This window comes from Primulina tabacum, chromosome 1, assembly GCF_025594145.1.
Source record: "Primulina tabacum isolate GXHZ01 chromosome 1, ASM2559414v2, whole genome shotgun sequence".
NCBI classification, from domain to species: Eukaryota; Viridiplantae; Streptophyta; class Magnoliopsida; order Lamiales; family Gesneriaceae; genus Primulina; species Primulina tabacum.
Window position 1 is genome coordinate 49,510,843 of NC_134550.1, and position 15,236 is coordinate 49,526,078.

Consider the following 15,236-nt stretch of genomic DNA (forward strand, 5'->3'; position numbering starts at 1 on the left):
TGCAATGATTGCATTTCATCTTGCATAGCCTCCATCCACTTATCTTTGTGTTCACTGGTAATAGCTTCCTCGAAGTTCTCTGGTTCTCCCTCGTCAGTTAGCATGATATATTCATTTGAGGAATATCTGGTTGAGGGTCAAACTTCTCTTCCAGAACGTGTGATCGTTGTACCACGAGAACTTTCTGCTGGTGGTTCACTGTGAACACGGATATCATCATCATCCTCATGATCGTTATGCAATTATTCATCTTTAATCGGTTGTGGATTTATCGTTGAAGGCCACCATTCCAGATCTTGTTCAGATCCAGAATTCTCCTTTTTCGCAGTCTCCAAGAATTCATTCTCCTTAAATATGGCATCACGACTTCTTATAGGATTTTTGATATCTGTATTATAAAACTTGTAACCTAGTTGATCCTCGTCATAGCCTATAAATATGCACTTTCTTGTTTTGACATCCAACTTCTGTCTTTCATCCTTTGGTATATGAACATAAACAACACAGTCAAATACCCGCAAATGATTATAGGAAACTTCTTTGCCTTGCCACACCTGCTTCGAGACATCATAATTGATAGGAGCACAAGGTGAGCGATTCAATATATATATGCAGCAGCAACCACGGCCTCACCCCAAAATTCCTTAGTCGGCTTTGCATGTGAGAGCATGCTTCCGACTCTTCTGCCAAAGTTCTATTCATCCTCTCAGCTAATCTGTTGAGTTGTGGTGTCTTTGATGGTGTTGTTTATTGTTTGATTCCGTTCTTTTGCTTATCTCATCAAAGGATCCAATGTATTCTCCTCTATTATCTGTTCGAATACATTTGAGTTTAATGCATGTTTGTCGTTCAACAAAGTTTAGAAAATTGATAAATGTTTCCGCAACTTGGTCCTTGGTTTTGAGTGTCCAAACCCAAATTTTACGAGAATAATCATCGATAAAAGTTACCCAGTACCTCGTTCTTCCGAGAGACAATGGCATCGGACCACATAGATCTGAGTGCACCATATCTAGTATTTTATCGGCTCTGCTAGGAGGTGAACTTTTGAATGATACTCTGTTTTGTTTTCCTGCTAAGCAGTTTGTACATTGTTTCATATGAACGTGCTTTATACCGGGCATAACTTGCTAGATCACAAGGCGTGTAAGATTCTTTTCACTTATGTGACCAAGACGTCGGTGCCACAAATCTATTGAGTTTTTTTCCCCTGCGTAGTTCACACCTTCAGAATGATTTTTCCTAAACTAATACAGTTTTGACATCTTTAATCCTTTTGCCACCACAAGTGATCCTTTTGAAATCTTACATATCCCATTTCGGAAGGTTGTGCAGAAACCTTTTTCATCGAGTCTTTCGACTGATATCAGATTCAGGCGCATATCTGGCACATGCATGACGTCTTTCAGGATCAGTGTAGAACCATCCACGGTAGTCAAGCTCACATCTCCATTTCCCACGACTCTGGATAATTCGTTATTCCCCATCTTCACCACACCAAAGTCCCCTTGTGTGTAGGATGTAAAGCATTCTCTTCGAGATGTGACGTGGACTGTTGCTCCACTATCGATCACCCAACTAGTTACTTGAGTTGCCAAATTTACGGACTTATGCTCTAGCTCGTGAACAACATTGAATTCGTCAATGGTGTTTGTTTACTCATTATCAGTTTCATGTTTGTCTTTCGATTTTCGGCAGTATTTTTTAATATGTCCGTTTTCTCCACAGCGGTAACATTTTATCTTGGCATATCTCCACGAAGACTTGCTTCTTCTTGACTTCCGATTTGTATTTTTCTTGATCTTGCCTCTCCCTCTTGACTCAGTATCCAAAACATCTGACTGTGAGGTAGAGAATCCTTGAGATCTCCTCCTCATCTCTTCATTCAAGATGCCACTCTTGATGAAGTCCATACTCACGACTCCTCCTGGTGCTTTGTTCGTGAGTGATGCGTTCAGAGTCTCCCAAGACTCTGGCAAATGAAGCTAGCACAATTAGAGCTATCACATCGTCATCAAGTTAATGCTCATACTTGATAACTGCTCCACGAATCCTTGAATCTCATTCAGATGATCTGCGACTAGAGTTCCTTCTTTTAATCGAACCTGGACAAGCTTGCTCAAATAGAACAATTTGTTGTTGCCACTTTTGGAGGCATATAGTGTCTCCAACTTTGTCCAAAGCGTACGAGCATGTGTCTCGTTAGATATGTGATTATAGACGTTGTCATCGACAAATTGTCGGATGTACCCGCAGACTTGCTCGTGCTCGAAGTTCCATTCAGCATCTGATTTATCATCTGGTTTAGACTCGCTGAACACCGATAGATGCATCTTGGTGACGAATAGAAGATCTTTCACCTTACTTTTCCAAAGTTGATAATTAGAGCCATTAAGGCTAATCATCTTGCTTGTGTGTACCTTCATCTTTTGTGACTACTACCAACGAATTAATCGTCAAAGCCTGAACACAAAAGAACCACTTCCCTAGTACTGTCTAGAAAGCCTTTTCTGATCTAGAAGTTCAGACTAAGCTGCAACCACAGAGCATACAAGGACTTCCTATAGAATTTGAGAACCTCACTATGATACCAGTTGTTTGGATATCAGGGAAATAAACGAGGTAACATTGCAGCGGAATATCGTAGTAATATCAACAATGAATAAGATGAACACCAATATTTATAGTGGTTCACCCCAAGATTGGGCTACGTCCACTCTAAACCTCTCAAGGAGATCACTTCTTTATTAATAAAAAAAAAGACAAGAGAATTGATAATATAAAGTATTTCACTCAGAACACTCTGATTTTAACACTTACTTTCTCTCCACTAATCATATTCTTTCCAAGGATAAACACTTCTTAAGAAATTTCACACTAAATCATTTGTCTAACTTCTACACTTATGATTGTTGATAAGAGGATTTTGTGTTTTTGGTGTGATTTTGGAGTGAAGAATGAATGTGTATTTATAGGTGAAGTTTAGGAAAGAAAACAAAAATTAAAACATCATTGCTTATATAATCAAACCAACCATTTTGACTAACTCAAACCATGTGTGTTAATTGTGTTGTTGAATTCTAAAATGTTGTGTTTTGAATTCAAATTTGGCTTGCTTTGAATTCAATCTTGGCCTGATTACCCAACGGAAAGCCTCCGCCGATGGATATCACCTCGACCGAGGAAATATAGTTGTTTTCATTTCCAAACACTTTTCATTCCTCCCGACTTGCCCCCTGGCACCCGAGCTAACGGGAAGTGGCAGCTCTGAAAGATTAGCTCGTCTAGCAGAGGTTTATCCAGATCGGCCAGTGTTTCTTGGCAAGGGCCCAAAAATATCTCCCTTCAGGTCATGCAACAACTTCCTTCTATTCTCGACAAGTATACCTTGATTCCATGGGATGGAATGACCTGGCCAAGAACATGACCAGTAGTATTCAAGAGGTAAGGCAACACATTTGCACCATCTCCTTACGATTTGCACTGGGATAATGACCAATGTTTTCTTCTCGGGCATACTCCTACGGAGACAAACTAGTGCAACAGGCTAAATTTATGCTAGATCGGCGAGAGAAGAGCCTAAAAAAGGTTACAAATTCTTTTGACCAACTCCAAACATCTATCAACTGAACTCAAGAAACTCATCTGGAAGAAGTCTAGAGAGTCCAAACTCAAGCCCAGAAAGAGATGAGGAAAAAGTGCGGAACTTCGGGAACAGAGAGAAAAACTCCACGTGGAGATCGCCCAACTGCAAGAGAATTCTTAGATCTGTTGAGTTTGAAAAGGCTTCTGCTATCAATGCAACTATTAAAGCAGTGGAAAAGAAGGTGACTTCCTTCGATGAGATTTCTATGCCACAAAGAAGTTCGTGCAATATGCGGTCCCAAAGATTCGATTACTTCGAGACCAGATCCAACCTCACCATGGATGTGTTCAAACTAGCACGTGCATATTTCAGAAGGGGCATCTTTCGACTTCACATAACTTGTCACCATCTCAAAACGCCTGCCACCAGAATAGAACTCCCCTCCTCTACCTTTACTTCATTACTTTATTTTTGACTTCGCAAATGTAATTTTACCTTCGTCGGATGAATGAAAATTTTATTTTATTGAGTTTAGTCGTGGTTATTATTTCTCTTAGTTTACCCCCGAATCCAAGTTTGAACTGAGCACGAGCTCCCTGTAACCATATAATTCATCTCTTTAAATTAAATTTAGCCTTTGGGATTGTCAAGGACTCTGAGTTCGAACTAAAAAAAATTTCCACTCCAATGATCAAATTAAGGGTGTTCATCAATAGATACGGTTTGATTTTCGATTTTTTTAGTTTTCGATTTTAGAAATGCACGATCCGATAACCAAACCATTTTCTTTCGATTCGATTTGGTTTTCTACCAAAACGATTCGGTTATTTCGATTTTGGTACAATTATTTAAATTAATAATATAATATATTTTAAAATATAATATATTATCTTCTTACGCGATTTTTTGTAAAATATTTAAATTTAAAGTCTAAATAAATTAAATAAATAACATCCTACTAAAAATTATTGAAAATAATTCTCCATTCACTAAATATAATATAAAAAATATATAATATAAATAAATATATATAAAGTTATTAATTTCATGAAATTTCAGTTTTTTCGGTCGGTTCAGTTCGATTTTGACATATATAATCTGAAATCAAACCAAATAAACTTCGATTTTCACATTTATATCTGAATTACAAAATTCCGTTTCGGTCCGGTATTTAGTTTTTTTGGTTTTGATTTTCGGTTTTATCTGAAGTTTGAACACCCATAAATCAAACTCCATTTTTAATTAAACTTTGGAGCCCTTGGGATCGCCAAGTACTCCGAGCTCGTTTTTAACACGAGATCTCATCCCCTCAATGATCAAACTCATTTTTTAATTAAACATTGGATCCTTTGGGATTGTCAAGGACTTTGAGCTCGATTTTATCATGAGCACCCCTCCTCTCAATAATTAAACCTCAGTTTTTAATTAAATCTTGGAGCCCTTGTGATTGCCAAGTACTCCAAGCTCAGTTTTAAAATGATATCCCCCCTATCCTCAATAATCAACTACTCAATTTTATGGGATAATAACTTCATTAATTGAATATTGAGATTATATTGTGTTGTTGGTACAGAATAATCAAAAGACAAAAGTTACAAAATATATAAATCATTTGCTAAGCGTAATAACTTTTTAAATGATAATCTTTCCAAGGTCACTTCAACTTGCATCCCTCCGAATCTTCGAGGTTGTAGGCTCGGCAACTAAGCTATTCTATTATCTTGCAAGGCCCTCTCTTTGGGGTCAAACTTTTACCTCTGTTCCTCTTGAACCTTCTTCGTAATCTCATTCTTAACGATTCGTCGATTATAAGCGGGACTGATACGATTCTTTTAGGCTTCAACGTGAATGGCTGCAACTTCCCTCTTTTTGTCCATCGGATCCAAGACTGTGGCCCGACCCTTGGTATTATCTTCATTGTAATATATGATCCGAGCAGATTCTGCTCTGGTTTCTGATGGGAGCACGACCTAATTCCATTTATTAGGCTGAAAGAAGTCTCTTTGGTCCCCTCATGGGGATTAGTTCGTTAAGCCTAGACGACACTTCGAAAGCTCCTCCACCCATAACCCTTGAGATCGGCCTAACCTGTCTTTAAAATCTTGCATCAAGGCCCGGTTTGTGACTTCTACTTCTCCATTTTTTGTGGGTAAGTCACTAGGTAAAAGTCTGTTAGATTTTCATCTACTGACACCAATTTGAATCTCTATCCTCTGAAAATGTCCTCCAATCTCAAAAACCAATTTTATCAACACTTTATACCTGCAAACAATGTTTTTTTTACAAAAAATTCAACACTTCCTTCTCAGGTATACGTGCTAAGGGTTTCGCCTATACCCACTTCAAAAATAATCCCCAACCACTACAAAAAATTTCTTCAAGCTCGAGCAATCGAAAAATGCCCAACAAATTCAGTGTCTCGTTGATCAAAAGAACAAGTAGAGATCGCTGCCCTCATAAGCTAATTAGGTCGGTGCTGGAGGTTAGTGTGCCTTTGACAATTATAACAAGATCTCACCATGTTTTGAGCATCCTCCAACACAAATGGCCAATAATTTCCAGCCAAAGAACTTTCCTTTGACAACTATAACAAGATCTCACATGTTTTGAGCATCCTCCAACACAAATGGCCAATAATGTCTAGCCAAAAGAACTTTCCGAGCTTACTCATAGGCTCTTAGATGATTCCCACAACATCTCTCATGCATTTATCTTAAAATATAATCAGATTCATCTTTACCTAAACAACAGAGTGAAGGTTGAGAGTAAGAATTTTTGTACAAGACTTCTTCAATCAATAATTAGCTCTCACCTTCAATCTCCTAGCTCGCCCCACCTCTACGGCAATCACTCCTCTATCCAGATAATCACATACTACATTCCTCCAATCTCTTTCTTTTAACTCAAAAAATATCGAACTCCTGCGAGGACTAATTCCACTTGCATAACTACACCTCGATCTTTCCAACTATCTAGTGAGCTATCCATTAAGCCAACTGGTCTGCCTTCTCGTTTTCCTTCCTTGAACTTGCTTCAAAAACTATTGATACCCCCATAAGGATCCGGGTCTTAATGACCCGGGTACCATCAAGAACCCGAGTACCACGAGGTTTCCCGAGTGATCACCAAGCAGCCCGGTCTCCCACTCAATCTCCCGGACACTTCTCCTCTTCCCCGGCCCTCATGCAAGTACCCGGGTAACCAACTACCCGGTCACCTCGAGAGTTGAACCACACTCGAGTATGATTGATACATGCAGTCTAATATGTCAGAACAACTTGGGCTTGGAGTGTCCTAGAAGTCCATCAGAAGCTACAAGTATGGGCAGCCGACTTGCCATACTTAGTAGGTGGCACGAGAATCGAGGTACCTACCCCATTTTCTACTATAAATAGCAGGTATTAATGTCATTTAAGGATTCTGAAATCTTTGAACTCTAAGCATTACATATATTTTCTCTCAAATATTGCTTGTGTTCATCTTCAACTTGCTGACTTTAGTATCGGAGTGGCTACTGTCGGACACCCCTCCGGTGCCCATTCACGAGTTTCTTTGATTGTTTGCAGGTGTTATAATAGCCATTATCCTCATTCAAAGTTCCCAAACATTACAAATTGTTGATTTGATCCGTTGGAGCTTCTTGCCCGGCTCACCCATTTCAGCGAGGTCACATCATTGGCGCCGTCTGTGGGAAACTTGAGTTCAGTACGTTGATATGGCTCGTACAAGAGGAACCAACCAAGATAATTCTCGCGCCCTAGGATGATGGAGGGCAGACTTCAAGACAAGTTGGTGGTAATAACACTGGACCAAATCTCATTACTTTGACCCCGGAAGAATTGCAAAAGATTGTATCCGATGCCATAAAGCAAGCTATGGCCAGGAAAGAAGTTTCTCATCATGTTACACCACCCGGGGATAGACAGGATCATGAGCAGGAGCAGGAGATGTGGGAGGAGGAGCTGAGAGGAGAAGATGAGGAATCCAGCGCCGGGTCCAAATCTCCTACCGTGGCGGAAGAGTTGTTGGAATTGAGGCAGAAGATGAATGTGCTGGAAGGACAGTTGGATAATCGGGGCACTTCCCGGGCAGTCACCAGGGGATGCCCGTTTGCTGAGATCATTGTCCGAGAACCTCTTCCCGGGAATTTTAAATCAGCCAAAATAAAGGATTATGATGGCAACGCAGACCCTGAGAAACACTTGGCCAGATTTGAGAACATGACCATGTTGCACTGCTACACTGATAGAATCAAGTGTAAGGTGTTCCTGACAACATTGGTGGATTCGGCCCAAAGGTGGTTTGAGGGTTTGGCTCCTCAAAGTATTGGTTCTTTCAAAGACTTCCAAAAGGTGTTCTCACACCATTTCAGTAGCAGCAAAAAGTACAAAAAGACTGCTTTTAGTCTTTTCGATGTCAAGCAGAGCCGGGAGGAGAGTCCGAGGGCTTATATCCGAAGATTCAATAGAGTGGCTCTTGACGTTCCCACTTGTGCCACTGAAACAAAGACTACCGCATTCACATAGGGCTTGAGGGAGGGGGAGTTCTTCAAATCATTGACCAAGAAAGTGCCCGGAGATTTCGAGGAATTATTGTCCCGGGCAGAGAAGTATATCAATACGGAAGAAGCTCAGAAACAGAAGAGGGAGGCTGTAAGGAAGGAGAGAGTGGACCGGGTGTCTAAGCCCGAGGAGAAGGGACAAAAGAGGGGTAATCCAGGGCACTTCCCTCATCATGTGCCTTTGAAGATTGCCCGGGAAAGGGAAGTACACGAGTGCAGTAGAGATCTGGCCCCGGACCATCAATTGTCCCAACCAGAAAAGAGAGGATTTTGCACTCTCCACAAAGTGTGCTATCATAACACCGAGGATTGCAAGACGCTGAAGGGAGATTATGTTTTACCTTCTGCCCTGGGACCCAGTCACGACAACAAGAGAACGAGATTGCCACCTTGGGCATCTCGGCAACCAGGATCCAGTGCCCGATGAGGAGGTATGAGGAGTAATCCGAGGAGTGAACCCAGGAGAAGAGGAGAGCCCGAGCCCGAGAGAAAAAAGAATTCGCCCCCTGCCACGGGGTTGATTAAAATGATATCAGGAGGCTCCACTGATGGAGACTCCAACCGGGCGAGAAAATCAAGGAGTAGGAGGGAGTGTATGGAGGTAGAAGGGATAAGGAGGAATGAGGCGATCATCAGTTTTGGCCGGGAGGATTTGAGGGGGGTGAATCTACCCCCACAATGATGCTTTGGTGATCCAAGCCCGGGTGGCAAATTATGACATTTTGAGGATTTTTGTTGACTCGGGCAGTTCTGTCAATGTGATTTTTAAAGATGCCTTTGTGCAAATGGATTTGCAGAGTTTTCACTTGGAAGCTGTGGAAACTGCCCTCTTTGGTTTTGCTGGCCATGCGGTCTATCCAGAAGGGGAGATTGTCCTACCACTAACCCTTGGCTCTCAGGATCTCAAGAAGACAGTGATGACCTCTTTCACTGTAGTGGACTCCCCATCTTCGTATAATATCAATGCCGATCATGAATGAGCTGAAGACTGTGGCATCTACCTACCACCAAAAGATAAAGTTTCCTGTGGGAGACCGGGTAGGAGAAGTCCGGGGAGATCAGCCATCTTCTCGGAAGTGTTATGTGGAGGCAGTCCGGGCCGATCAGAGTAAAACCAAGGGGGAAGGGAAGAAAGCAAGGGTGAATGAAGTGGAAGAAAGAGTGGTGGAGAAGGGGGAAGTGCATTTTGTAGCAGAGGAGGAGCAGGAGATAATAGAAATCAGACCAGGCCAGCAAATCGGGTGGCTCGGGACCTCAGTGCATCCACCCGGGTTAGTTTGATTAATTGTTTAAAAACTAATATTCATGTGTTTGCCTGGTCTCAACAAGAGTTGACAGGGATTTCTCCCTTGATATTGGAGCACCAACTAAATATTCTCCCGGGATCTCACCCGGTGAAGCAAAAGAAGAGGCTTTTTGGTCCTGGAAAGGACAAAGTTATTAGTGAGCAAGTAAAAGAGCTTCTGAAGGCCGGCCACATTCGGGAAATTCAATTCCCCACATGGCTATCGAATGTGATTTTGGTGCCTAAATCTACCAGCAAATGGAGGATGTGTGTAGATTTCCTGCGATCTCAATAAAGCTTGTCCCAAGGATCATTATCCCCTACCCAGGATTGATCAGCTGGTAGATTCTACCTCAGGTTTTGAACTACTGAGTTTCATGGACGCATACCAGGGATATCATCAAATTCTCTTGGCCAAGAGTGATCAAGATAAAGCCAGCTTCATCACCTCGGGAGGTACATTTTGTTTTATTGTAATGCCTTTGGGTTGAAGAATGCATGGGCTACTTAAGAACGTCTCATGAACAGAGTCTTTGAGAAACAGCTGGGTTGAAATGTGGAAGTTTATGTGGATGATATTCTGGGCAAGTCCAAGGAGGTTGCAGACTTTATTGTTGATCTAGAAGAAACTTTTGCCACTCTCATGCATTACGAGATCAAGCTCAACCCTGCCAAATGTATTTTTGGCGCTAAAGAGTGGCAAATTCTTGGGATTCATAATGACAGACCAAGGGATCGAGGTGAATCAGGAAAAAGTTAAATCTGTGCTAAGTATGCCATCTCCCCGATCTGTCAAAGAAGTACAGAAGTTGACCGGGAAGATTGCTTCCCTGTCTCGATTTATATCCCGCTCAGCGCACAGGAGTTATCCTTTCTTCCGAGTTCTAAGGAAGGCCCAACAGTTCGGGTTAGATGAAAAATGTGAACAGGCCTTCCAGGACTTGAAGATTCACCTTGCCGAGCTCCCTATGTTGGTAAAGCCAGAGCCCGGGAAAAAACTTTGTTTATCTTTCTACTACGAAGCATGCTGTCAGCTCGGTTCTAATAAAAGAAGAAGGCTCTGATCAAAAGCCTGTCTACTATGTCAGCCATGCTTTAAGAGGCCTCGAGCTCCGTTACAGTGAAATAGAGAAGGTTGCTTTGGCCTTGATCATGACCGCCCGGAAGCTACGACCTTACTTCTTGTCACATCAAATCATTGTTCTTAACAATAGCCCTCTTGGCAGGATCATGACTCATTCAGAAGTATCCGGTCGGATGATCAAGTGGACAGTAGAGTTGGGAGAATATGGCATTGAGTACAAGCCTCGGGTTGCCATTAAAGCGCAAGCCTTATCATATTTCTTGTCAGAAATGGTTCAACCCGAGGAAGAAGAAGTATGGAGAGTATTTGTGGATGGGGCGTCTAGCCTTGCTGGATGTGGAGTAGGGGTTGTAATAATATCTCTCCCGGGAGAAAGGATGAAATTAGCACTAAGGATTGACTCCCGGGTAACTAATAATGAAGCCGAGTATGAGACTGTTCTTGCAGGTATCCGAGCTGCCCGGGAAGTTGGAGCTTCCCGGATTATCATGTATTCTGATTCACAGCTCACCACTCAACAAATAAAAGGTGTTTATGAAGCCAATGATGACAGGATGCTCAAATATTTACAGCTCATCAAAGCCCATGCAGAAGGTTTTGCTGATTGGAGTATTGAACAAATACCCCGGGAGGAGAATGGCGAGGCAGATGATCTGGCAAAAATGGCTGCTTCTTTGACAGGAGTCAGCACCCGGGAGGTCCTATGTGTTTCCCGGCTTATCCTTACCATCGAGGAAGAAATATTACCCTGAGCCCGAGGATTCCTGGATGACACCTCTTATCAAGTTAATTGTAAATAATGAACTACCCGAGGACAAAGCCCGAGCTCAAAAAATTAAGAGACAGACTCCCAGGTTCATTCTCTTAAATAAAGTCTTGTACAGGAGATCATTTCAGGGACCTTCTTCTGAAATGTTTATCTGAGAATGAGGTGGATTATGTCCTCCGAGAGATTCATGAAGGGTATTGTGCTGAGCACCTCGGAGGAATATCTTTGGCACGAAAAACCATGCTTGCTGGTTTTTGGTAGCCAATTCTTAGTCAAGATTCTGCTCGGGTGGTCCAAGCTTGTGAGGGCTGTCAACATCACTCGAATTTTAAGCACAGCCCGGCCACTCTCATGAAGCCTTTCTGGGCATCTTGCCCCTTTGATCAATGGAGCATGGATATTGTGGGTCCTTTCCCAATTGCCCGGGCTCAGAAGAAATTTTTGTTAGTAGCTGTGAAATACTTTTCCAAGTGAGTAGAAGCCGAGCCCTTGGCAAAAATCACTGAGCATGAGGTATTGAAATTTATGTGGAAGAATATTGTGTGCCAGTTTGGAGTGCCCAGAAAACTGATCTTGGAAAATGGGAGACAGTTTCAGGGCAAAGGAATTACGTCATGGTGCAGGGAGATGAAGATCACTCAATATTTTACCTCTGTTGCATATCCTCAAGCTAATGGCCAGACAGAAGTTGTCAATATAATTATTGTACAAGCACTGAAGACAAGGCTACAAGACAAAGGAAAGGATTGGGTGGAAGAATTACCTAGTGTTCTTTGGGCTTACAGAACTACTCCCTGGGCACCTACTCAAGAAACTCCTTGCTATCTGGTATATGGTTCTGAAGCTGTCCTTCCAGTTGAGATCGGGCAAACTTCTTCCCGAGTAGAATCTTACCCGGACAACAATGATCAGGCCCGGGCTATGGAGTTGGATTTGGTGGAAGAAAAAAGAGATCGAGCTTTCATTCGAATGGAAGCATATCGGAGCCGGGTCATGAAATCATATAACAAAAAGGTCCGGATCCGAGATTTCCAAGTGGGGGATCTAGTCATGAAGAAGGTCAACCCTACTAGGGGATGTTGGGAAGCTGGAAGCACGGTGGGAAGGACCTTATAAAGTCACTCAGAAAGTCAACTCAGGATCTTTTTATTTAGAAGATGCTCAAGGACATCTCCTCAAAAGGCCTTGAAATGTATTTAATTTAAAGAAGTACTATGCGTGACAGATGTAATTATTTGATGGAAGAAATAAATGAAAGATATATTCTCTCAAAGAGTGTTATGAATGTTTCTGTTATCCTATGCCAGGAGGTACTAGGCCCCGGATGATTAAATAAAAGCCCAGGGCACTATACCCTGGCTCGGGGCACCACACCTCGACCATTCCCAAGTCCCGGGACATGATCCCCGGCCCAAGGCTTCGTACCTTGGTTCTTAAAAGGCCAGGGCACTACACCCTGGCTCGGGGCACCACACCCTGGCTCGGGGCACCACACCTCGACCATTCCCATGTCCCGGGACATGATCCCCGGCCCAAGGCTCCGTACCTTGGTTCTTAAAAGCCCAGGGCACTACACCCTGGCTCGGGAACACCACACCTCGACCATTCCCAAGTTCCGGGACATGATCCCCGGCCCAAGGCTCCGTACCTTGGTTCTTAAAAGCCTAGGGCACTACACCCTAGCTCGAGGTACCACACATCGACCATTCTAAATCCCGAAGATATGCTCTCTTGCCCGATTTTTCTGCTTTGGTTATACGCACTAAGGTTCTATATATGAGTTTAGGATTACTTACATCTGGGTCGCTTACTAAGTGTGAGGCATTTTACGGGGATGGAGATCCCGGGTACTTATTTGAAGTTACCAGTTGATTCGCAACCCTTAGAAAAATTTCTGGTTATTTACAAACATTTATATCACCCGAGTTATTAAGATTTATCAGGATATGATTGCAGAAAAGATAAATGGAAATGAAGATTTTCATTAATAAAAGCCCAAAGGCCAAGAAGTTTCAAGACAGAAAAAACAAAATACAATCCTAATCTATATCTACATTATCAGGCTCGGGCTGCTCTCCTCGGGTTGCCTTCCTTCTCTTCCTCGGCATCCTTGGGAAGGGATGCAATGGCCAATCCAAAATCAAGAAAGTTTTCCTTATCTTGGGGCAGAAGTCCGGCTTCCTCAAATTGTTCCCGGCATTTTTCAAAGCCGGTCTAAAAAAGAGGATAGGCCTTATCTACCACGACCTTCTTGAACTCGGGAGATTGGAGGAAAGAGGCGTGCCACTTGTCCTTATTATATTCAGCCCGGGCCAGGCACTCTCAGCTTTCTCAGCACGATGCAATTGCAACTCTGCCTGTTCAGAAATGGCGCGAAGACTCGATTCCGAGACAGATAGAGAGCCTTGCAGACGTTCCTCTCGGACAAGGCCTTCAGTGATGTCCTCTTGGGCCTTGTCCAGGGCTGCGCGCAGAGTAGCCACTTCCTCCTCGTGAGCGGCTCGGGCCCGGGCTAACTCCTCTTGTAGTCGTTCCTGGTTATCTTGGAAGTGCCGGGCTCGCTTACCAGAGATAGTGGCAGCCCCGGCAACCTCCTCGAAGGCCGAGATCAGCAGGCGAGCGGCCTGTTCAAAAAACAAGGTCAATAAGAATCAATAGTGATCAAAGTAAGAAAAGATTACGAGGATTAAACTTACCTCCAAGAGTTTGTTCGAACCCTCGAAGAGCTTGGCAGAGGCTCGGGAATTCTTCAAGCGGGCCTCTTCATCAGGAGTGAGGAGCTGCTTGAGAATCTTCAAACCCCTTGCCGAGGATCCCGCATCAAGGATATTGGCTCGGGGAGGCTGCTCCAGGAGGGGAGGCTGTTGGGCGGATTGTTCCCGGGGAGGAGGGGTGGTTGACCGGTTCGCTTGGGAGGAGCTTTGACCCACCTCCCGGTTGTCCTCGACCAGAATTGGCTCCGGGCTTGTGACAGCCTTTCGCTTCCTCTGGGTAAGGGGTATGTGGTCTTCAGGGTCTTCCTGGGATGAATCCCGGGTCACCTCTTCCTGCTGGGCCTCCGCCCGGTTCTACTCATCTTGCCGGGCTGCCTGCTCCTCGGCCTGTTTCTTCTCAAGAGCAGCTTTCCGGGCTGCCAACTTTTTCTCTTTAGCTGCCTTCTCAGCAGCCCACTTCTTCTCAAAGGCCTCCTGCATTCTTGAGTTGTCTACACAAACAGGAGGAGAAGGGGACATCAGTGCAAATTGCAAATTTACCAAAAAAATAAAGTAAATACAGGCATAAAATAGTATGTACCAGGTTGAGCGCCCGAGCCAGCAGCCTCATCAATCGCCCTGTCCAAAGGGTCTCAGCCCGGGCACTCAACCCATAAGCAACCAGATTCTCGTTGGAGATAAGGACGGAGGAGGAATATTTGTGACCCTCCACCAGGGTTTGACTTGCGAGGAAAGGCTCCTCAAATTTGTAAGCTTGAGACAAGGGCAGGCTGTGGTGGGAGAGAAGGGAGAAACCCGGTCAAACAAGGGAGAAGACCGGGGAGTTGAATAAAGAAATACCTTCTATTCCACCCCTTCTGTGAGGAAGGGATGTCATCAAGGAATCGGGCCTTTTGCCGGGTAGTCAAGGAAAATGCATTATCCCCGAGTCGGCAAGAGAAGTAATAGTGAAGAATGAGGGGGTTGATAAGAATATTATTTATTTTAAATAAAACATAGGCCGAAGCCATGATGCGAAAGGAATTGGGGTGGAATTGGTTGACAGGCACGCCAAAAAACTTGGCGACCTGGATGTAAAAGAGAGGGAGGAGAAAACGGAGACCATTTCTGACTTGGTTCTGGAAGAAGGTAGTATAACCCGGGGGAGGACTGTCTGCCCTATCAGAAGCCCCGGGAATTATGATAGAGTAAGAGGAAGGAATAGACCCCAGAGGTCTGAGTTCCTCGTCCGCCCCCG

The 15,236-nt window shown here is 43.5% G+C and overlaps 2 protein-coding genes across 2 annotated transcripts; both read left to right on the plus strand.

Annotated features, from left to right (window-relative positions):
- Positions 1-7,461: 7,461 nt before the first annotated feature.
- LOC142511434 (uncharacterized) lies at positions 7,462-8,574 on the plus strand. The gene is made up of 2 exons (XM_075619646.1): positions 7,462-8,067; positions 8,113-8,574. The coding sequence occupies exons 1-2, from the start codon at positions 7,462-7,464 to the stop codon at positions 8,572-8,574; spliced, it is 1,068 nt and encodes a 355-aa protein (XP_075475761.1).
- Positions 8,575-8,580: 6 nt separating this feature from the next.
- Positions 8,581-12,401, plus strand: LOC142511450 (uncharacterized). Its single transcript, XM_075619647.1, has 9 exons — positions 8,581-8,808; positions 8,945-8,998; positions 9,084-9,375; positions 9,477-9,670; positions 9,825-9,888; positions 9,996-10,109; positions 10,159-10,406; positions 10,456-11,214; positions 11,835-12,401. Exons 1-9 carry the CDS (start codon positions 8,581-8,583, stop codon positions 12,399-12,401), a joined length of 2,520 nt encoding a protein of 839 aa, XP_075475762.1.
- Positions 12,402-15,236: the final 2,835 nt, after the last annotated feature.

What these genes read in the sequence shown, in the direction of transcription:
- LOC142511434 (XM_075619646.1), top strand. Translation starts at nt 7,462, where the DNA reads ATGGCCAGGAAAGAAGTTTCTCATCATGTTACACCACCCGGGGATAGA. An exon ending in TCAATAGAGTGGCTCTTGAC is followed by an intron (nt 8,068 to 8,112) that starts GTTCCCACTTGT and finishes GCATTCACATAG; the next exon opens with GGCTTGAGGGAGGGGGAGTT.
- LOC142511450 (XM_075619647.1), top strand. Translation starts at nt 8,581, where the DNA reads ATGAGGAGTAATCCGAGGAGTGAACCCAGGAGAAGAGGAGAGCCCGAG. An exon ending in GATAATAGAAATCAGACCAG is followed by an intron (nt 9,376 to 9,476) that starts GCCAGCAAATCG and finishes GGTCTCAACAAG; the next exon opens with AGTTGACAGGGATTTCTCCC. An exon ending in CAGCTTCATCACCTCGGGAG is followed by an intron (nt 9,889 to 9,995) that starts GTACATTTTGTT and finishes GAAATGTGGAAG; the next exon opens with TTTATGTGGATGATATTCTG.